Raw genomic sequence first — 23,097 nt, 5'->3', positions numbered from 1 at the left:
TGCAAACTGTTTTTAACTAACAATGCTCTCTGTTTTAATATATCTTGGATTTCATGTTTGTCATGGATTAGATCCTAATGCTTCTGCTCCTCTGAAATTTAGATAATGGTATATTCCACTTCAAGACATCTCTGTTTCTACTTAGTCATTTTTGTTCTCAGTCAGGACTGGGCTGGGGTTTAGGTTGTGTTAGCAGCAGTAGTTTGTTTTTGCAGCTATTTCTCTAAGCCATTCTATGAAATTATCCAGTTTAAGGAATCTATTGATTAGTATTTTGGAAATCATTTAAGACGGTTGTGAACAGTGCAGTTTTATTAAGCAGTAGCAAATATCAAAGGATTGACATTTATATAAATTAATCTAACTTTTATCGAAAGCAACTTAGAGTTCAGAGTAATGCCAATGCGATATTAGCAGTGCTGTACAACCACATTTTAAAAATATACCAGAATGTATACCAGGGCAGTATTAAACATGAAGCTAAAGCTAGTGCAGAGGAATAGAGAGCAACAAATGATGTACTATTTTTCTCTGTAACCTTAAAAACAGAATAATTCTGGCACCAGGCCTCAGTGTTTTCATCATATACTTGTTTAGCAACAGCTTTAAAGGTGTCATATTTCTTGGTTTCCTTTTTCCTTAGTGTGTTAGCCTATGTAGCTGTTTGTGCATGTATGAGATCTGCCGAGTTACAAATCTTGTAAACCCAAAGAGATATTCTTTGTAAAAGTTAAGGCTCAGCCATGCCTTCCTAAAACGCCTCATTCAAACACGTCCCCACAAATCTACGTCAGTGTGTGGGGGCAGAGTTTCATAACGTTGCCCAAATGTATACGCAAAGAAAGAAGGCGTAACTTTTATTCTCGCTGTTTTGTTGCAGCCATGTCGTGGAGGCGCTGTGTTTTACGTTGCGAAAACCAAACTACTATGTTTGGCCTTCCAAAAGAGGACACCATTAGAAAACCGTGGTTAAGCTTTATTTACAACACTGATCCAGAACAGTACAACCCAAATATTCGACTGTGTGCTGAGCATTTTTCGGAGGACTGTTTCCGGAACCTCGGAGAGTACAAGGCCGGCTGTGCAAAAAGGCTGATTCTAGAACGTGGGGCAATTCCAACTTTGCAAGTACATTCTGGCACCTCTGACTCACAGACACAGCATGTAAGTATGTTTTAATACTTTGATAATTTGCTACTGACTATTCAAACGTGAGTTTTGAGCAGTACGGAGTAGCGCTTGTATGTCGTTTCTACGGTAAAAAAAATGCAGACATGGTTTTATGTTTACATGGTGTTCTCACCCCTGTAGCGCGACGTGTAAAAAGACAGTATATGGCATTATAATCAGTAATTATGTCCCCAATGAAATAAAACCTTACCAATCTGATACATTCTGGTCCAGTCCCGCTGGCAAAGTTGATCGATCAGCTTGGTCATCTGCATTTTCCGGATCAGATTCGGGCTCGAATTGATAGGGTAGTACTGACATTATCACCTGTCATTCTTGCTTTGGGAGCTGATGTTCCAAATATGGTAAGGGGCGTGACATTTCCGTCACACGTATTAAGGTATTCGGGCCAATCACAATGCACTGGATCGCTGACCAATCAGAGCACACCGCACTTTTCAGAGCTTTGTAAAAATCAACTTGTTTCAGAAAGGCGGGGCATAGAGGAGCAACAATAATGTATGGTATGTGTAAACTAATTACTTTTTTGAAACACATTGCATTAAATAAACCAAATACACAAAATAATGTTCTTTTTAGAACCGCCATATGACCCCTTTAAGATGTGCGCACTTCGTTTTACACCTCAATGATATACACATTTTTATTAATTGTTGCGCATCATAACTGTCGTTATCTTAGGAATCACTTTCAGAATTATCTTTTTTTTTTTTTTTAGCTGATGAATGATAAAAACATGGACAGCCAATCAGAATCCAACAGACAAGTGCTTGAGCATTTAAAGCAGCAGATGACATAACTGCAGGCCGCTTATCATAAACAGAATGTTATGGTGTGGATGCTAGTTATCGTTCTTTGTGTGAACGGGGCTTAAGTCAGTTGTAGTTGTGTATCAATTCCTTTAAGAAATAGCTGCTTTTAATTAACCATAAATATAGAAATTACAGAATAACACTTTTTAACATTTATTTAATCAGCAATGTTTTGGTCATGCCGTTCTATGCACTTGTTCAAATGTAAAGTGTATGTGTGTATGTGCATATTTTTCTATCTCATCTCATTCAATTTAGACTGCAAGCTCACTGTTAGGCAAAACAATTCTTTGCTATAGCGCTGTAGATTCAGCAGAGGTGCATTTGTGCTTCTAATTAGCGGTGCAGGAAACACTGTGGATACCTGTTTGAGCTGGGTAAAACATGCATGTGAGCGTTCATCCAGAGAGGCAGCCACAAACATCAAACCGTTGGATGCAATGTCCGCTGAATGTTGCATGGAGCACTGCATTGCTAATTTATAAGCATTTGGGAAGAGCTTGATTCAAAATTTCATATTAATCCTTCTTGGCCAAGAATGGAAAACTTTGGTCCTGGAGGGTCACTGTCCTGCAGAGTTTAGCTCCAACCCTAATCAAACACACCTGAACAAGCTAATCAAAGTTGCCCATCCCTGTTCTTGGCATTTTGATGCGTAGTCAGTGTTAATATTCAGAGTTTGATATTCTAGGGTTCTTGTGGCCCGGATGGAAATGGCGGAGATTATAAATAGCTTATCGTGCTCTTCCTTACACTACTTCCTTTTAATGGATCTCTCCACATCCCTTTTTTAAATAATAGTACGATCCGTGCCTATCCTTTCTCCCGTTTTGACTGCGCACATTCTGCAGCAATGGGGGAGGGGTGAGTGCTCTCACTTCCATGAGTTTTACCCCCACTAATATTTAAGTACTTCTGGTTTTCATCGTGATCTCTACTTGATTTGTTTGTGTTCTTGGAAATGCTAGTTTGTTCAATCGCTTGTTCATTTGTGACAAGGTCTTGCAGGCTGTTTCGGTCACTGAGGGCGGTTTATTGTTTCAGTGTTTTTACAGGATTCAATAGTGACCCAGAGGATGTTAATATTCTTTATTGGTTTAAAATGAACATGTTTTAAAGGAGCCTCTGCAAACGTAGTTGAGTCCAAGCTATGCTTCCCTCCCCCTTCCATCTACTCTTTGTGTGCTCCTAAACGTGCCTGAGTTCTCTCATGACTAATCCTGGGCTAAGCTTGAGAACTGCTGTATTACAGACTCATTTCCACAGGTAATTGTATTTTTGTATTAGCACATTTTTTTGCGTCTATATGTGCGCGCTTTCGTTAAAGCTGAGGGGCACTAATGGAGGAGATTGCGACAAACTCAATGCTCATTTGCGGATATGTTGGACCTCTGAGTAAGTGGACCTTAGAATGACAACTAGTTAATGTCTGTTTGGAACTCATGTAGTTGTAACGTCCAAGTTAAGAGTGTCTCCCCCTCTCGGCCCTTCTAATGGTATGCTCTGTACTCTCCAGTAATTTTCCACTGTCTGCTCTGGTGTTATACTTTGCAGCAAGAGGGTGGAGCTACACTGCAGTGTGACTGACTCTGCTCTAGAACTAGTTTCAGCTAGTTTAATATGTTGACACCTAATTTAGGCTATGTTTTTTTTTTACAGGTCTTGGTTTCAATTCTGTTTCACAGCACATCCACCGCAAAGTTAATTTAGTAAGGAAAAAGTTAAAACCTGAATAATTAAATGAATTAAAGTTAAGAGAACAATTGTTTTTTTCCCCCCTTGTAGTTATATTAGCACTCATTTTTCAGTGAGAAGTAATTAGTGTAATTACTACTGATAGAAATTAGTAGAATTAAATGGTAGCACCCCTGTAAAATCCATGGTACAGCCCTAGCCCTGCCCCTCCCCCACCTCTGCTCAGTTTTACTGCTAGGCTTTTGATCGCACGACGGCTAGTCACGCTTGCAAATTTCTCCTCCAAGCAGAAGGTGGCCTGCATTTGAGGGTAGTACTGTAAGGTCACAGCTCTCTGTCTTCCTGTACTTATTTCATTGTTTGTATTTTCATTAGTGTCTTTCCGTGCATGATTTATAGAACTATGTAAAATATATTAAATCAACTAAATGTAATAACGCAGTAAGTGGGGTGCTTGCGATTCACTGCGCATTAGTATAAAAGTGTTTAGTATAAAAAAAACATTTTTCTGTAGCTGTGTCACATGTATTGACTATGCTAACATACTAAAAGCAGTTGATTGGTTTTCAATCAGCTGATTTTGGCATGTCTTTCAGGTGTACTCAATCCTGCTCCTGGAGATTTTCCTTTCAGCAGAGGTTAAGTTTAACCCTACCTTAGTGCACCTGCTGGTAATTTACAAAATCCTGAGGATCTTGATTAGATTCCTTGTGTGCTTGTTTAGAGGCCGAACTAAACTAGTTTACACACAAGATTGAGCACCCTTGTGTTACAGCTTGAATACTAAAAGCTGTAAAGTGGCATGCAACTACAAAGTGCTTGGTCCAATGAAATGTAAACTTGAAAGTAGATTTTAATAAAGTAACTTGATAATAAAATATAAACTCCTTACATGAGCTAAAATGAGCAATTTTTTTAGTTGCGCAGGTTTGTATTTTTTTTAACTAAGATAAAGCGAGACCAGACCAAATTACAGACCAGAAAAATCAATCCAGCTGGCCTTAGAGAAAAGGTTCAGAACTTAAATTATTTAAATTTGAATAATGAGTAGTTTTTTATCAGTTGGATGGGTAAAAGCGGCTGGAGTAGCGGTGTTGCGTGGCATACATAAAAACGGGGTGTTTGTAAGCTAAAGGCATCAGGTGCTTCCAATATAGATGGCTTTTATCAATTAGAATGGGGGTGATTACATTTTGATGTGACATGCCACTTGGATGCGGTGTGGACAACGTGTTAGTACATGCTATTGGCTTTTTCACCTAACAATATTTCTGAGACAGCATGACCTGCATTTATCTATAAAACAGAGCATGCAGTTAATGTCCAGAGACATTGCTACTATTCCAAACTGTCACTCGTTGAGTGAAAGGTGACAAGGGTAAGGGACGTCTGCATGGATTGAAGAGAGAACCCTTTAAAAGCGCTCCATTAATACTCCAATGCACAAGTATGAAGCAATGGCACAAGACTGAAGTATGATCAGATATCTCAGAAGAATCACAGGAGTAGCCTGCACCTGATTCATAGCGGAAACCATCTTTGTGATCCTGAGAACAGAAGACCAAGGCTTGAATAACTGAGCAGACTATGCCCTCTGTAGTAGTTGTTCGATCTTGATGATGCAGCATGATTAAAAGCTGACAGTTTTAAAAGCAAAAAAATAAGCTCCTGTGTGGATGAACTGGATGCATCTAGATACAAGGAACGTCAGATGTGAAGAAACATGCTACATGCATGCTAGACACTCCATCAGACAGCCCTGAAACAAAGGCACTTTATTTTAATTTAGTCATTTCTTCCTGTTTAATTTACATGATTTGTGCAGCTGCAGTTGCAGCCGAGCTGGTGGCCATTTTGTGTTATTGCAGTACAGAGCTACTAGTATGAAATGGCAGAGCGGGGGAGGGGCTCTTAAAGAGACTTCGTTGTAATTCTGGCTCTCCATGGTAGCTGTACCGTGTGTACGGTTTACTTTTGTTGTGCCGTGTTTGGTTTCAGTCTTTCTTGGAGAATTTAGGCTTCAATGCGTGAAATGTTTCATTTCATGCACTTGTATGATCATTTTGTTAGTTTTGGAAAGTAATAATTTATTACACAGAACAAGGAAATTTTAGATCAGTTCATTATTAAAATTTTATTTTGTAGCTTGATCCGTTAGTTAGTTAGTTAGTTAGTTAGTTAGTTTATGTTATCAGGAACAAAGACTGACACATGACTGAGATCTATGACACATGACCGAGATCTATGACACACAACCCACAGCTAAGCCAGTCTCAACTGGATTCAGCCGGTTTCTGCCGGTCGTGTCTGTGATTAGCTGGCTGTGCATACAGTAGCATTACAAGAGGAAAGCTGTTTTTTGTTTTGTTTTTTTGGCTAAAGGGAGTTATTGAATTATTCGTTTTTAAGATGTATGCAGGTCATGTTTGTACCCATTTAAACCTCTTTAATAATACTTTATATATATAAATTTTTTTTTTTTTTCATGGATTAGCTTCTGTTAATGTTTGTGCTGCCCTACAAATTAGAAAATGGTATGTTCCATTTGAGCGTCTATGTTTTTACTTGGGTGTCTTCTCTTCATCCCAGTGAAGATTGGGGGAGGATCTTGGCATATCTTATGTTTTTTCATGCTAGCAGCGAATAGTTTTTGATTGGTTAAAATGCATTGAAGAATTTCTTAACTTTTTTTTGTGCACTTGCAAATACCGCAACATTTATTCATTTTAAAATGTTTTTGTTGAATGGGACATACAATTTAAAATTATATAAATGCAAATGCTGAATAAGGAGCCAAGAATTGTAGCAGTCCCACAATACTGAATTACAAAAATAGATGAGAATAAAGCTATAAATAAATATTAGTCTTGGAAACCAATGCTAAATAATAGAGGCAAATACATACCAATATTCTCCATAACTGTAAAAATGTGTAGTTCTGGCACTCTTTAGCAAAAGTCTCATGTCTTCTAATCTAAAATGAGATCATCTCATTTTACACCCTGATTGTAGCCTATACAATTTTGTGGTGTTCTTTTTGTTTTGACTTAAAACATTGAATTAAATCGTAATCACCTGGCTAATGTACAATACTAGTGAGTGAGTTAGCTGGCATCTGCTTCAGTACCAGTAACTAGTACTGAGATGCCCACACAGAACCTGCTATTGTATGTCATGTGAAGTCTTAGTCAGTACCACCATTCTCTGTTCATCTTGAGTTGGACATGATGACTAAAATGACAGTAACTGACAGTGAGTCAGATGCTAATTCATCGAGTGAGTCATTAGACTGATTCAACCTGATAACTCAAGTTTGAATTTTTTTTCTTTTGATTCATTACAAAGAATCAGCATATAGTTATTTGTTCACAAATCAGACTACTGTCTTTTGTTGTGTGCAGCCAGCGAGAACAATGCAGTTAAAATGTTTATTCGGTTTATTCATACTATCAGTATTATTTCGCAGTTCTCCTTGGCTTCTTTCTCATCACGTTCATTTCACACTGTGAACTCAGCTCAACTATAATTTCCCTTGCCGTGGTGCTGTAGATTCAGCAGCAGCGTGTCGTAGTCTCTGATTAGCGGTGCAGACAAATCTGTGGCTACTTATGCTGGGTAAAAGCAGCATGTGGGCCTGCATCCAGATAAAAAAATAAAAAATAAAAAACATGAACCTGAACTTGTATGAACAATGAAAAGCTTGCTGATATGAATTAGCATTTGAGCAGAACATTACTGAGATTTTAAATTAATGCCTCTTGCCATTTGTGAATTCGCACTACTGAAACGGCTATATAGACTCAGAGCTTGCTCCTAAAGCTGGCTTTCTGATTATTGAAACTACTGAGGTGACCAACTGACCAGCAGATTGAGTGTGTTCTCTCCATTGAGAGCTAGTGCTACACACGAATCGGAAAATTCCAAGCTGTTGAGATGAAGCTTGGCAGAGCATAAGCCCCCGTTAAATTTATAAGCTACTAGCCTAGATCTGTAAATACAGAAACACACTATAATTAAATTGTGATTGTATGTTAATTTAGGCAGATTTTAGTAGTACATTCCCTAGTGTCTATTAATTTATAGTTTTTTTCTTCTTCTACATGTTCTGCAAAAGTGGTGGAAGCGAGAGTGTTCTCACGATCATGATTTTTATCCCCCTGAAATTTGACAGCTTTTATTATTTTTATTATATGCTTCACTTTTTCGCAATGCATAATTTAATCGAAAGCCTGCAGTTGTTTTGTGGAGTTTGGCTTTGCTTGTTCAATCATGGCAAGGACTTGCAAACTGTTCTGGTTGCTGAGGACAGTTGTGTTTCTTGCTGTCTTTCAAAGAAATAATAGTTGGGACCTATTAAAGTCTTACTATTTTTCTAGTGTAGAAGTCCACGTTTTAAAGACAACTGCAAACATGGAAGAGTCCAACATGTGCTCCCCTCCCCCTTCCATGAACTCCTTTGTGTGCTCCTTGAAGGTGGTGTGACTAGACATGCTTGCGTTTCTCTCATAACTAATCATGGGCTACGTTTGAGAACCGCTGTATTACAGATTCATATCCCAAATTATTTAAATGTTTCGGTTAAAAAATATTTGCGTCTGCCTTCATATGCGCTTAAAGTTGGGTCTGATTGGGACACCTCAGTGCTGTTTGGCAGACATAGCAGACTCTCGATTAGTTGGACCTCAGATGGAAAAGACCTGTAATTAATGTCTGTTTGGAACTCGAACCGTTGTAACGTCCAAGTTAAGAGTGTCTCCCCCTCTCGGCCCTTCTAATGGTATGCTCTGTACTCTCCAGTAATTTTCCGTTGTCTGCTCTGCTGTGTTACTTTGCAGCAAGAGGGTGGAGCTACACTGCAGTGTGACTGACTCTGCTCTAGAACTAGTTTCAGCTAGTTTGATATGTTGAGACCTAATGTTTTTTCAAAACCGTTTTCAGTTTAAATTATGTTTAACATGTTTAATTCTCTCAACATGTTTTCTTTAATTTGGTAAGAAAAATCCAAAAGTATAACCGGAATAAACGTATTGCTAAGAGAACAATCATTTTTATCCCCTTTGCAGTTATGTGGATATATATATAGTACAGCTCATTTGTCTGTGTCAAATATTGTATATTAGTGTGTTTAATACTTATTGAAATGAATAATGGTAGCACCCCTGTAAAATCCATGGTACAGCCCTAGCCCTGCCCCTCCCCCACCTCTGCTCAGTTTTACTGCTAGGCTTTTGATCGCACGACGGCTAGTCACGCTTGCAAATTTCTCCTCCAAGCAGAAGGTGGCCTGCATTTGAGGATAGCAGTGTAAGGTCACAGCTCTCTGTCTTCCTGTACTTTTGTAGTTTTGTTTCTTTTTAGTAGAATCCTTGTGGGAATGTGGTTTATTTTACTAGATTGCACAATATATTTACATGTGATTTATCAAAGTTAGACATGTTTTTGCGATATATATATTTTTTTTACCGTTAGTTTAAAATGCAGGTATTTAAAAAAAAATAAAAAAAAAATTATAATAATATATATATATATATATATATATATATATATATATATATATATATATATATATATATATATATATATATATATATATATATATTTTGCTACATAATGCGATATTGATGAGTGTCTAACGTGCTAAAAATGTATGTTGGTTCTTAACCAGTTTATTTAGGCAGATATTATGTGGTTCAGGGGTACTCAGTCCTGAGATTTTCCTTTCATCTGAATTTAGGTTCAACCCTCGTTTAACTCACCTGTGGTAATTTACAGGTGATCCTGAGGAGCATGATTAGCTGGTTCAGGTCCTTTTTTGGAACCAGACACAATCTTGAAAATCAAATCTGCACAGAGGTAAATCCCCAGTAGGATTGAGCACCCTTGTAGTAGAGCTAACATACTTAGGCCTTTTCCTTTAACAGTGCTTACCAAATGTATTTAACTAAAATAAATAGATTAACTTAGCCATGCATGTCTAGAGATATTGCTGCTATTCTATAACTCTGACTTGTCAAGTACAATGTGTTGAAGATGAGGAACACGGATTGAAGAGTACCTATAAACATCGTAGAACTCCAGGATGAAGCAAAACCGGAAGACTGATGATAATATAGCTCAATGGAGCAACACCCACCTGACGCATCAATTGAAACATCTTTACGCTGTCCAGAAGACAAAAGGCCACCTCTGTGCTATCATATAGCAGGTTATTTTGTGGGATCTAAAGACGTGAATGATTGAAGACAATTGAAGTTTCACAACCTTCAAGAGGATGAATTGAAGCGCCTTCTTGACGCAAAAAGAAAATCAACTGCTGGAAGGAACTCCGACGTTAGGAACCGGAGAGAGTCAGACGCTTGCTCCATGCAAGTTGGCTAAATTAAAATAGACGACTTGTAAAATCAAATCTAATCTGGTTTAAGTCACATGGATAGTGCAGTTGTTTGGCTTGCCAGCAGCCGAGCTGGTGGCCATTTTGTGTTATTGCAGTGCAGAGCTACTTGTATGAAATGGCAGAGCGGGGGAGGTGCTCTTAAAGAGACTTCGCTGTAATTCTGGCTCTCAGTGGTAACTGCAGAATGTGCACGGTTTACTGTTGTTGTGCCGCGTTTGATTCCTGTCATTCTAGAAGGAGTTTAAGCTCTAGTGCCTGAAATATTTTCTATTTCACGCACATGTAAGACAGTTTTGTGGGGTTTTGACAGTGTTATTGATCAGACAGTGAGCAAAATAAGAGGAAAATAAGTTCAGTTATCAAATAAAATTGACAGAAATGAGTTAATCTGATTGCTTTTCCAGAAACCTCCAAGTGTTTTTTTTAGGCACATGAGAGAGATCTATAAGATTGTCTCAACTGGTTTCAGTCTGTTATTAGCTGGCTGTGCATACAGCAGTTTTTAAAGGAAAGCTGTTTTTATACAAACAGTTGTTGTGTTGGAGGGTTTTAAGATGGGTTCAGGTTGTTGTAATGTTCTTATTTCACCAGTGGCCCTAAATGTTGTAAGTATTAGGCCATATCCATTGCCGGTCAACTGCGCTTGTACTTCTCTTGTGCTTGTACATCTGCGCTACATTCTCTTGGGAATTGTCTACTTGCGAGTTAGGAATTCGCAATAACATCGGGATTCGGTTTCAAGTGATTTTGGTCTGAATAAAATCCGCTTTTTCTACTTGCCAACAAAGAAGGGAGTTTATTTGACATTAATGCTGTATAATAAAGAGAAAATGTGGAACTTTAGGTCTGAATCTGATGCTTTATCTTCTGCTGCCACAGAAAACTATGAAATGTAGTTTGGGAGCACATGTCTCGTAAAACAGCTGTGTCTCAAAGCCGTAATCATGATATTCAGTTGTCGGAATCCCCTTGGTGTAGTGAATTTTTTAAAATATTTTTTTTATCACACAATTAAAAATATCATTCTAAAAATCTTCTGCTAATAAATTTAATTAGAATAGAACAGAAGCCAGTAATCATGTACACAACAATATTAGCAGTGTCGTGATAAGAAATGTAAAAAATAGACCAGAATAGTAAAGCTAAAGCTTGTGCGAAACCGTAGAGAAATTAATATAATAGATAGGGGTGTGAACCGACACTGGTCTCACGGTTCAGTTCGATTACGATTATCATGTCATCGATTCAGTTCAATTCGATATCACGATGCATCGCGATGCACTGCATCCTCAATTTGAAATTTTACTTCAAAAGTGATGTGTGCGCGCCTGTTCGGGAAGTCGCAGTGACAGAAACAGTGACATTCCAGATAGTTTAAGTTTCAAGGGAGTAAAGCTTGTTTATGCCATTAAGAAAAGGAAAATCTGTCAAATAAATTTTGTTTTAAAGAAATGTTAATTTAAAAGCAGCGCTCATTAATCGGTGTATTATGTTACCATTAAAGATGTGCTCATCAACCGTCGCCGAATCTGCTGTTGAAGGTAACCCCTCATTTACACTGCACACATGTGCGGTGCATTACGTCTGCGACAAGGTTTTATTCCGTCCTCCACGCGGTGCCAACTCACACCAGGAGCATTTCAGAAGCGGAGCGACTGGATGCGCGAGACCACGTGATTTGCCTGTCCGACGTGGTTTTTCTTGATTTTTGGGTTTCTACCATACAGTCTATGGTTTCTACCAAGGATGTTGGTGTGTAATACGTTTGGGAGTTTGCACAGGGTGTTTATTTTGAATTTGACAATGTTTTTTTTAACTTTTATTTTGTATTTCCGGTGCGACTTGGACGCGCGTCCGTCAAAAATAGACTAGGCGCCTATATTTAGCGAAGCGGCGCGGAGAGCCGCTTCTGGGAAGCTTCTGAAACGCGCCGCGTCGCGGCCGGTGTAAACACAAGCATTGACTAGAATGGGCGCAATGAGCTCCGGTAGCCGTGTCGCAGGCGTAATGCGCCGCAGACGTGTGCGGTGTAAATGAGGGGTGACGATCATCCATTTATAATCACGCGTAATGGGCCTTTCACACAGGACGCGGTATGCGCCGCGCAAGGACGTTTTGTTGCTGCGTCGACCAAAGCGCAAGCGCAGCGGTGCGCATCATTGGCGTGCTCACGCGCACGCCGCGGTCAAAGTTCAAAATAGTTCAACTTTTGCCGCTGCGCTCTGTGACGATTACCAGCGCGGCCAATAGAATCGGGGGATCCAAACAAGCACGGAAATCAAAATGGATGAACGGCTAGTACTGTGTGTGTCGGAATTTCCTGAGCTGTACGATACAAGTTTGAGGTCGTATAGGGACATCGTCTATCGCTCGCTTCTTAGAACGGGACAGATACATTGTTTGCTGCTGACCGAAAGAAGGAACAACAGACGTAATAGAGCTCCCGCTAAAAGTTTTTAAAACTCCGCCTACGTCATAGCGCAGCGCAAATCGCGTTGTATCTGAAGGGCAACGCTGAACCGTGCATACCGCGTCCTGTGTGAAAGGCCCATAACACAGAATAATTGTAATTTGACCATCGGGAAAATTATTGGGGCGGGTGGATGATTTATTTTTGGCTGCGGATTCGGCGTTGGAGCTCATCCGCTTACTCTAAAGCAGTCAGACTCTGCCAGGCGTTAACAGCTCGGGGTGAAAACGGCTAACGTGGTTTATCAAGTTATTGGTATTACCTCCTGCATATTCTATTTGTGCGTGACATGAGCGCACACAGCGTATGTCTTCTGCAGGTCGTGCTTACGAGGTTGTTCATAAAAGGCGAAATGTGCCCAGATGTAGGCTTTTAAAGTAGTTGGAGCATTTTTAATTACTCTTACTTGCACTCGCACTCGCGTCTCGCCTCCCTCTGCCATTGTATGCTACCGCAACAAATGACGTCAGAAAAGCGTCAGTACATTATAATCGGTTATGGTCTATTACTGAACCGATACCGAATCGTCCTCGTCTGCATCGCGATGCATCGTAGAAACGATTAATTTTTACACCCCTAATAATAGATTGAATCTTTTATACCCTGATAGCATACAATTTTTTTAATGTTCTCATCATAGCTGCAGTATTATGCTCATTTTTTAGTTTATTCCCATGTGACTGTACTGAGAAGGCGCCAGACTTCCTCTATATGAAAACAAAGAGCTTCAAATTTATCAGATAAAAACCATGCTGTTCAGCCTCCAAGGCCTTCATCAGACATTAGGAACATCAGACACAACTGCAAAATACTATGTGAAGTTTTATCACGGTCTTGTATTCAAATTTCTGCATCTTCACACCCCTGCTTTTAGTTATCGTACGATCCCTGTCTCTCTTTTTTTTACCGTTTTGACTGCACATTCTTCAGCAGTGGGGGAGGAGTGAGTGTTCTCATTGCATGAGTTTCACCTCCTCTAATGGAACTTCTTTTCCATTCCCATTTTACACCTTTTTTTGGTGTCATTTCTCTCTGTGCAGTTTCATGGAATGTTTTTCCTAATGGTCTTCTAAAGAAAAAAAGGGAAAAAAAAGACTGGTGATTTTCTGGTGTGGAAATCAATACGTTTCGAAAACAACTTTGTATGCAGCAGAGAACTCTTTTCCTTCTGTTCACACTTGGTGTGAGATGGCTAGACATACTTGCGTTCTCTCATGATCATGAGATGCGCCTGAGAAGTATTGGGTTCATTGTGCACATCATTCATGCACGTTTATTGATTGTGGATGGCGCCGAATATGCTAGTACGAAAGGGGCATTGACAAGCTCAGTGCTGCTAGGCAGACATACGTTTTAACCAGATGTGGTGCAACTAGATTTCAACAGCAAGCGAACTTTGTCCACTCTGAAAGTGTAAATGCTTTGCGACACAATCACATCAGTATGTGGGTTTTCTCAGTTTGCACATTCTCTTGCACTCGCAATATATTTTGCACATTACTGCTGAAACTGCGTCAATCTAATGTCTGCTACAGACTGTGATTTTGGCAATCCTATAAGATCATTACAAATCACACTGTACGACATGGATCTAACAAACTTGTGTACGACATTTATGCAGACTGTACGATGATGGCACCTATTGAATCGTAGGCTACGACGCAAGTTAGTATAGAAGAATTAAAAAGTCAGCATTCGCGAGTGATAAACAAAGCAAGATGAATCGCATTTTTGGCAATTGTGTTTATGTGCGCTGGAGAAAAAAAAAAGTACATGAAAGGAGAATATGGACTAGGGAAAAGAGGCCAACTTGGCATGCCAATTTTGTAAATGGAGCTCGAGTTAAGTAGTTTTAAGTTTTAGTGCCATGTCGCGTTGATCAGATGTAGGTTGTATCAGCAAACCCTATGAGATGATCATGCCAAATTTCTGACACTGCAACTTTGGTTGCAAGACCGTGACAACGGCCATCTTTGAACCTCTCTCACTGTACGACATAGGACCACAGAAATCGCCACGATTGGTCATCTTTCGTCTGGGACAGTCCAAAATCGTACAATGTGTACCAGGCATAAGAACCACAAACCTTGTGTTTTTATGACTTCTATGATGTGTTTCCAGGCAGCACCATTTTTTTTTTATATCCTTTTGGATATTCAGGGATGTCATATTTGATGTTTGTGAAAATGGGTAAATCTACAAAAATGGAAACCGTGAGATGGGCAAAGTGCAGTGTCGCTTGTCATGGCTAGGACAGGAGCGTGGATTCATGGGGAAGAGCGCTTTGGTCATGTCGCGTCTGGTTTGGATCGTGTCAGACTTCTGAGTGTGTGAAAACTCATCAGTGCTAATACTGTCTGCTGGGAACTCCATGAGTTGCAACATAAATGTCATAAGGCTTTAGGAGATCTGTTAAATCTGTTGTGCTAATTTTTCTCTTTTTTTCGTGTGTGGAAATTGACAGCAGAAATAGCAGCTATCTGAACTAGAATAGATTTGTTTAGATAAGGTCCTCTATGTTGTTCTCAAGGACTGATTGTAGGGAATTTTTTATGCCCTTTTCAGTTTTATTTATAGGCACAGTTGAGAGATGACAGGAAAGGATTGGGAGAAGAGGAGGGAATAAAATCGGAAAATGTCATGAGCTGGATTAGTACTTGTATTGCTGGAATGAACACTTTAGTTAAATGTGTCAGAACACCTGCACTATTTAGTCAGGATAGGTTTCCTTTACTAGGAAAACAATGAATAGAGTTATTCGATTTCGCATAGTCATGAAATATCACAATTTTTGTAATTATTTTTTAGCTGAGAATGTTTCCATGTGACTAAGAGGTAATAGTCAAAAGGCATGAAATATGAATATGCTTAATTGTCTTGCATCACATTGAAAATGGTGATAGCTCATTTTGCTCAGTTGTTTACATTTATGGCAGTATTTTGACCTTTTACCTTGTGATAAACCTGCTTTTGTGCAATAGCAAAGCTACTGCCAAAAGATTTTTGTGCTGTATTAGGATGTACGCTACCAAGTTATGTATTGAAAAATATGGACTTTAGTAAAAATGCTCATAGGCAAATTGTTGTCACTTGGTTTATTTTTAAAATGCAGAGCAGATTCAGTTTTGCTGCGCTCCCTCTTGTGTTGACACACAGCGGTGCATCTGAGACACCCCTCTTCTGTTGCAATGGTACGATCCACATCGCAGTAATTTTCCACCCTGTTTTCTCTGTGCCTGCAGCAGTGGGGGAGGGGTCTGTTTTTTGCTTTACAGCATATGGCAGTTTTTCTTTCTTGCTGCTGATGTTTTTTTCCTTTGTTCTTTATTTTCTCCTCTTTTCTAAAGGTTTTTGTATGAATGTCTTGTTTCTGAACACCTTTAATTGCAGGTTTGAGAATACTGCTGGTCGGTCAGTGAGATTTTATGATGAGATGAATCATCTCACAGGCTTATCATGAGTCAAAATGTGACCTATTGTTTCATATAACGCTGGCCTGTTGGTTGTAACGCTACAATTGTGTGTAGCTACACTGTTTTTCTATTCTAGTTACAGCCAACACCTTACAAAGAATGTGCTCCGCCTCTCCACATGAGATCCCTTCCCCCTCCCGTTCTCTCTGTCTCTCTCTGTTCCTCTTTTCTTGTTGTGTGCGCTTTGAGCTAGTTGGAAGCTAGGCATGCTCCCATTTTTGAGCTCCCTACTAATCAAGGCCTACTCCTGAAGACTAAACCTCAAGGTTGTTTTTTGAGCTGTTTTGGTTATTGAGGACTTCAATTTTTTCGCATTCAAATTTAGTGTTGTGTACTCGTAAGATTAATGGACATTTTGGTGGATGTTTGTTTTATTTGGTTTAAGAAAGATTCTAGATGTATTTTCATGTCTTCGTATTATCGCAGAAACAACCCTTTTTACGAATTTTTTTTTCTTTTTTTTTTTCTTGGTCTCGTTTGTTTTGGCTGTTAGTGAGAATTGTGCAGTTCTAACATGATTGAGATCATCTATTTTACATTTGACTGGGATATTTTCAAGTCATACTTTGGTCTTTGGCATCAGGAAGTGTTGATTGCGTGCAAACCGTAAACGAATGCAATTCCTTGCGATCTTTTGATATTTAATGCCTTCTAATGGAATATTAGTGATTTGCTTATTTTAGATAGAGTAAACTTTTTTTCTTCTTTTTTTTCAGCTTACCATAGAAATTATTGCAGGTATTTTACCTTGAAACGGTTTTCAATACGGGATACAATGTTCGGCTATTTTGCGAACAGTTCTTTAATAGCAGTCCACAAGAGGTTATATTGCTGAAATCAACTTGCATTGAGCGGGACTTGGATATTCAGGCCTGAGCCTCTGGAGGAGGAGTACTGTAAAACTGAGCCTGGCTTTACACCGCAGCTCTGGCGACCATTTTGCAATGAGCGGGAACCTCAGTGTCTATGTTTACAGTTGGGGTGGGGGAGGGCCACAGTGAGGCTGTGCGCGGTGATCAACATTAGAATGAAATGTCAAATGTTTTTAGTGTTCGTTTTGGGTTACTAAATGGCTGTCTGTAGTCAGCTTGCTTGACACCTTTATATGTGTCTTGTACAACCTTGTTACCTGTCTTGCTCCTGACTCAGCAGTTTGTGGTGACTCTTCAGTGTTTAGAAAGGAAAATTAGTCAAAGCTAATAGAACCTTACAAGTGAATTAAGTAAAAATCTTTTTCGCGGTTGTCATGGATACCAGAAATTTGGGGAATGGCTGTTGACAGGAAGTTAAAGATTTTGCTAATGGTGTGTGTACATATATGTAAGCCACGTCATTCACACCTGCCAGGATGACGATTGCTAATTTAGCAGCACAGCAGCAATGTGGTGTCCTGTGGATTTATGCTTGCAGATCTTGGGAAGATATTTTTTTGGGATGTGAAGTAAACGAAGAAAAGATGAGAATAACTGGAGTAGAGAATAGGCCTAAGTACTGAGAATAAATTGATGTTAAGCATTAGAATGAAGTCAAGATGGATTAACTTTTTGGATCCAGTAAGGTGCTTTGATGCTAATAGCAAGTTCAATGCTAGCAATTTGCTCAGCTCTTATCATTGGGAATATTGTAAAATACAGGAAATGGTGTAATATTTTGAGGTTTATGGTATTTTGATTTTGTTTATAAATGTTGGTGTTGGCAGAGAGGAGTTAATTTTACTAGTATTGAACAGTTTTATTGCTTAAGTAACACTATTTTCAAACTTGACCATATTATTTCTTGTTTCAGATCACACGGTTTTAATTGTTTAAATGCCAAGAGGCTGTTCTTTTTATATTAATTTAGAAACTTCTAGTATCTTAAGCGCTGAAAGAGAACACCAGTATTGTAATTTATTTTTAAATACATGTCCTCCAGTAAAATTGTCTTTTTAAATGGCAAATAGGTTTTAATATTACCTCGTCTTATCAGGATAACAATTTGCAGTGTACTTCTTTACCACATATTGTGTGATGTACTTATTTTGTGATTTAATCTGAATTTGATTTGTTTCTAAAGTGTGTAGTATTGGTGAAACATCTACTTTAATTGCAGGATGTCACCAGCTTTGTTTCTTTAGCTGTTTGCTCAAGTTCTTTGTTTTTCTCTGTAGATTATTTTTGCACAGCTTGCAATGAGTTCACTGTATGTGGCCTTTGTCATAACATTTGGCTACAGATTCAGCATGGATTGTAATCCATATGCGTAGAAATAAGGAAATATGTTGACTAGATTGCTAAATAATCAAGTAGAGAATATGCCAGCGCTCATCGGTTATGTTAAACTACTGGATTATGATTACGTAACATTTTGAAAGCAACTTATTAATTAAAATATGAGGGAGGGAGCTGAAGGATGTTTGGATCTGGTTATGAGCTGAAGAACTAACTTTAGCATGAAATTAGTTAGAATGTGTGCGAAACTATTTTTAACTTAATTTCATACCTAATATTTCAATTCTTTCTTTCTTTTTTTTTTAGGATCCTCAAGCGACTGGCTGCCTAATCCATGAACAGGAAAGTACGAGACATTACAGAAGCCTGGTAAGACAAACTAATGTCTTTTTGTGCTGATTAACACGGAGACAGAAGTACGAGTCTAGTTTAAGTACGATAGTAACTTTGAAAATCTGCATTATATAATGAACTCCTCTTGTCGCTAGCAGATTCTGTAGTGTGCTGCTCTTATTGGCTAAGAATTGCACCAATCACGTTGAGGGGGAGGACACAAAGTCTGCTCTCCCTCTTATTATTCTGAAATCAGATGCACTGCTGGCTGTTACGGCCCTACCAACTCGCTAGTCATGTCAATTGAACTGAGGAAGGTTATTGGTTTTTGTTAGGTAACTCTTTTCAAAACAGATTTCTAGTGGTTTGTGGACTTGTTTATTAGAGAGATGCTTCAGCTCAGACTGATAGTGTGGATAAACAGATCTAAACAGTTTAGTACTTTTACTTTGGATGAATTACCATCTAAAAAAAACTTGTCAAAGCCTTAGTCCAAGGTTGTTATTACGGTTTTGTAACAGTTAACAGAAGGTATTGTGATTGAGGTCAAGAGAAAATGGCAATGGAAAAGAACAGCAGGAAATGGCTTTTAGATGAATGACAGTGACACCTTGTGGTCACTCTTCAGTAAAGACACTTGTACTTGGTTAGATTAATCAGATGTGTTGAGTACTGCATGGAGTTTTGCTAACTAGCCTGCTTAGGATATAAAACATTTGTTTGACCATATCCTCCTATTGTTTCGCAGGTGAAAATGGAAGTAGCTGTACCTGAGGAACCTCAGAAGAAAATCTTCCGTGCACGGAAAACTATGAAGATGAGTGATCGGCAACAACTGGAAGCTCTGCACAACACCCTGACAACCACCAATTCCAGCGCCGCCTCTTACTCATCTTCCTCATCACAACCTCAGACACCGCTGGTGAATGGCACCCACACCGAGGAGAAGGAGAAGGAGAAGGACAAGGACAAGGAGAAAGTGAAGGAGAAAGACTTGAATCATAAAGAGGCCGACTTGATGTCACCTGCCCCGGATTCAGCTCGCTGTTCCCCTTCTCCATCTGTCTCTCGATCCCCCTCTCCACCCAACGCACAGGCTACCTCACCTTCTATGGATATGGACGACCCCCTTGTGGCCACAGAAGAGAAAAAGGAGACAAGCAATAAAAGTTCCTCCTCTTCTCTCTCTGCTTCTCCATCTGGGTTAAACTGCGATCCAGAGGTTAAAGAAGGATTTCTGTGCTTGAGCGAAGAGGATGAAATCCAAGCAGACAAAGATGAAAACAAAGAAAGTAGCGAGGAGAAGATGAATGTAGATGACGAGAAAGAGGACCAAAAAGATGAAAAAGGCACTTCTGAAAATGCAGGAGGTGAGAATGTCTAGAAACCCAACCTGCCTGCAAACTACTGGTCAATCTATAATTTCGGGGTGGTGAGATCTTTGTCATTCTTGCATTCCCATACAATTTATTTGTGGAGACTGTAAAAAGGCACTCCTTTTGAACACTTTCTTTTTTTTTTTTTTTTTTTGCTCAAATCCTGATAATAATGAATTGCTTTGCAATCTGATTAATTAAAGGGATAGTTTATCAAAAAAAATTATACGATAATCCACTCGAACCACTCAATCCACTTCTGTGGAACACGAATTTTGAGCCATTCAATGTAAGTCAAAAAAACATTGACCCCACTGTATGGACAAAAAAAGCTGCAACATTTTTCAATATACCTTTTGTTTTACAGTAGAAAAAGTAAAACCGGTTCTGGATGAGTAAAAGATTTTATTTTTGTCTCATGATCGAACAATTTCGAGTTTCCTACCTAAGTGTCGACATTAAGTTTAGCGTTTGAGCTAACATTCGTTACGCTAATATCCCTGTTTTAATAGTTGCTGGCACTGCCTTTTAAACCTAAACCCTTCCTCTGCCTCTACTTAATAGCAGACAACAGCGCCCCTGCTGGTACAAAGAGATCATTGTCTGAGGAGCAAGATGAAGATGGCAAAGAAATCGAGGAGAGAGATGGAAAACGAGCAAGGCTTGAGGGTGAGGAGCTGGAGGCTCAGCTGGAGCTGAAAATCACAGGCAATGCGGGGAGCCGCCATAAACTGGAGAAGGTTTGTTCTTGATTTGAAATCCTAATATCTATGTACAGCATCTATAACATGCAGTCACTGACCATGCACAACAGCATGCTTTGGATGAGTAAATGAGTCTAAAGGTGATGATACACGGCAACTTTTCGAGCAGTGTTGCTTGGGCACTTTCCCATTGAGAATGGGCAACAAATTTTTATCTGGCTACTTTAGATCTTGGTTGCCCGTTGACGGCAACATTGCCCAGCAACATTCCTCAAAAAGTTCTGCTAATATTTGTTTTCATGGGGGGATTTTCCAAATTATCTGTAAAAAAGAATACTCCTATATAATGTTCATGATAAACATAGTTCTGATGATCTGTAAAGTCTAATTCTCTTCTCTTTTGGAAGACTTAAGACCTTAATTAGATTTCTTGTCTTTCTTCCTATTAGATGGTACAGCAGTTAGTTGAGGAACGGTTACGGGTGCTGCAGTTGACCGTGTTTGACCGAAGCATAAAAGAGCTGAAAGAGAGAGTGGAGAAGATCGACAATGCAACCAAACAACAGAATGCTATGCAGCATATTAACACACTACAGGTGAGTTCAGAATAATAAAACAGGTTTGTCTTTCTTTGAATGATTTTAATAACATTAAACCACAGAGTGCAAGATACATATGAATGTTTTGCTCAATCTAAGTATGTAATTTTGAAAATATTATCATGCTGGACACATAACATCAACAAAATTGTGATTTAACTTTAGGCTAAGATTTCCCGGCTAGCCAAAAAGTTTGGTGCTGCTAATCAGGCCTCCGAGAACTCAAAGAGAACTCAAGAGGTAAGAGTGTGAATTTTTCTTCAGTTATTGTGGAATAAAGATGTGGTCCTTATCTATAAATATAATACACTTCTTAGTGTTTGATTGCAGGCAAAATCTTCTTTTGAATGTAAGGTTGAGTTCACTTCTAAGGTAAAATGCACTTTGCTTCCCATTAATCAGGTTCATGCTGCCTCTGCTGCTCAGGCCAACAATGCAACCAACATGACTACACCACAACGGTAAACATATCTGACATATCCTCTATTAATCTTCACAAGATCATGCTACTCTTTCTCCAGTACAAGATGTTGCAATCCTTTTGCTTCTAACCTACACTTCTGTAAAAATCTTCCACCCCTTTCAGTCCTTCTAAGGGGCCATTCAAACAGAATGTGTTTTTGTGTTGAAAATTTTGTGGGCAGTGGAATAGGAAAAAATGCAATACCTTTAAGTTGAACTTTTAACATGAGGGCTGTGTTTCTAGAATGCTGTGTTATGTGCGAAAAACACACGAGCGTAATGGTAAAAGACGTCCCTTTGGCGCAAGTTTAGCGCAACGCAATGGAATGCAAAAAACGCATTCTGTGTTCATGGCCCCTAAAGCTGTAGGACTCCTGCTTGCCAAGATCTAGAAATTTCACCATCCTTTTTCCACATTGGTTGAACAAACTCTCAGTACACTCTTAAATTGTTGTTCCAAAAGCAATGCCATAGAAGAACCTTATTTGGTTCCCCCAAGAACCTTTCAGTGAACAATTATTTTTTTGTCAGTGTGATGAACTTTTAAAAAATCTAACATCCCTTGGATGTTTAAGGTTCTTCATGGAACCATAGATGCCAGTAAAGGACCTGAATTTTGAAAGGGGTGGTTGACTATGAAATGGATATGGATAAACAACATCTGCAAAGTTACAGCACTCAAAGTTCAAAGCAAAGGGAGATATTTGCCTTTTAAAGAAATCGTTTAAGGACTACAACAAACGGCTGGCAGGGACTACACGACATTCCTCCTGGGTTAGTGACATCACTATCCCTAAAATGTACATAAACCCTGCCCCCCGGGAACACGCAGTCCATGTTGAGAAGAGGAAGAGTTGTTGTAGTAGAGCACATTTGTGAGTCTGCTCAAGCTGTCGCATTCGTCTTTTCACATTTATTGCAATAGAGTACGCAACACAAATGCAATAGCATGTCACTCTGTATGCATCTTACATCAGTTCCCACACTAACGATTTTATAGATTATCATGACAGAATATGCTAATCAATGACTAGAAGATAGTTAACTCCACATCAGCAACATAAATTCATCAACTAACCATTCAGAAACGTCCTGTTGCATTATACATGTTGTCACTTCTTCTTGAGTCTCTCCATCATTGTCTGACTCCGATTTAAACATAAAAGGCAGAACAGTTTCTGACATTTTCAGTGCGTGTCTGCGTGAGGTAATCGGAGCTGCTATCACACGCGCAGTCGCACACACACACACACACGCGCGCGCGCACACACACACACACACACACACAAGCTATTGAAGTTCTGCCCTCTGTGCCGGGAGCAGCAGCTCATTTGCATTTAACACTCAAAACAGTGTTTTTGCTCACCCTCAAAAAGGG

The 23,097-nt window shown here is 39.1% G+C and overlaps 1 protein-coding gene across 12 annotated transcripts in view; it reads left to right on the top strand.

Annotated features, from left to right (window-relative positions):
* The window catches only part of atf7ip (activating transcription factor 7 interacting protein), a 43,769-nt gene that overhangs the window by 17,255 nt on the left and 3,417 nt on the right, over positions 1–23,097 (top strand). For 3 of the 12 annotated variants that reach the window (XM_084401985.1, XM_084401988.1, XM_084401984.1), the window contains exons 2-7: positions 18,552–18,614; positions 19,327–19,948; positions 20,519–20,694; positions 21,108–21,254; positions 21,423–21,497; positions 21,660–21,718. In XM_084401985.1, coding sequence (XP_084258111.1) covers positions 19,333–19,948; positions 20,519–20,694; positions 21,108–21,254; positions 21,423–21,497; positions 21,660–21,718 — 1,073 coding nt within the window. In that variant the 5' untranslated portion in view covers positions 18,552–18,614; positions 19,327–19,332. Of the gene's footprint in view, positions 1–880; positions 1,165–2,653; positions 2,868–2,935; positions 3,270–3,947; positions 4,017–8,904; positions 9,008–9,470; positions 9,552–16,202; positions 16,302–18,551; positions 18,615–18,829; positions 18,914–19,326; positions 19,949–20,518; positions 20,695–21,107; positions 21,255–21,422; positions 21,498–21,659; positions 21,719–23,097 lie in introns of those variants that run through there. The other 9 variants (XM_084401983.1, XM_084401979.1, XM_084401990.1 and 6 more) reach the window with 9 other exon arrangements.

This window comes from Rutilus rutilus (assembly GCF_951802725.1).
Source record: "Rutilus rutilus genome assembly, chromosome: 2".
NCBI lineage: Eukaryota > Metazoa > Chordata > Actinopteri > Cypriniformes > Leuciscidae > Rutilus > Rutilus rutilus.
The sequence above is the reverse complement of the archived record's forward strand: the minus strand, read 5'-3'. Positions and strand labels throughout refer to the sequence as shown.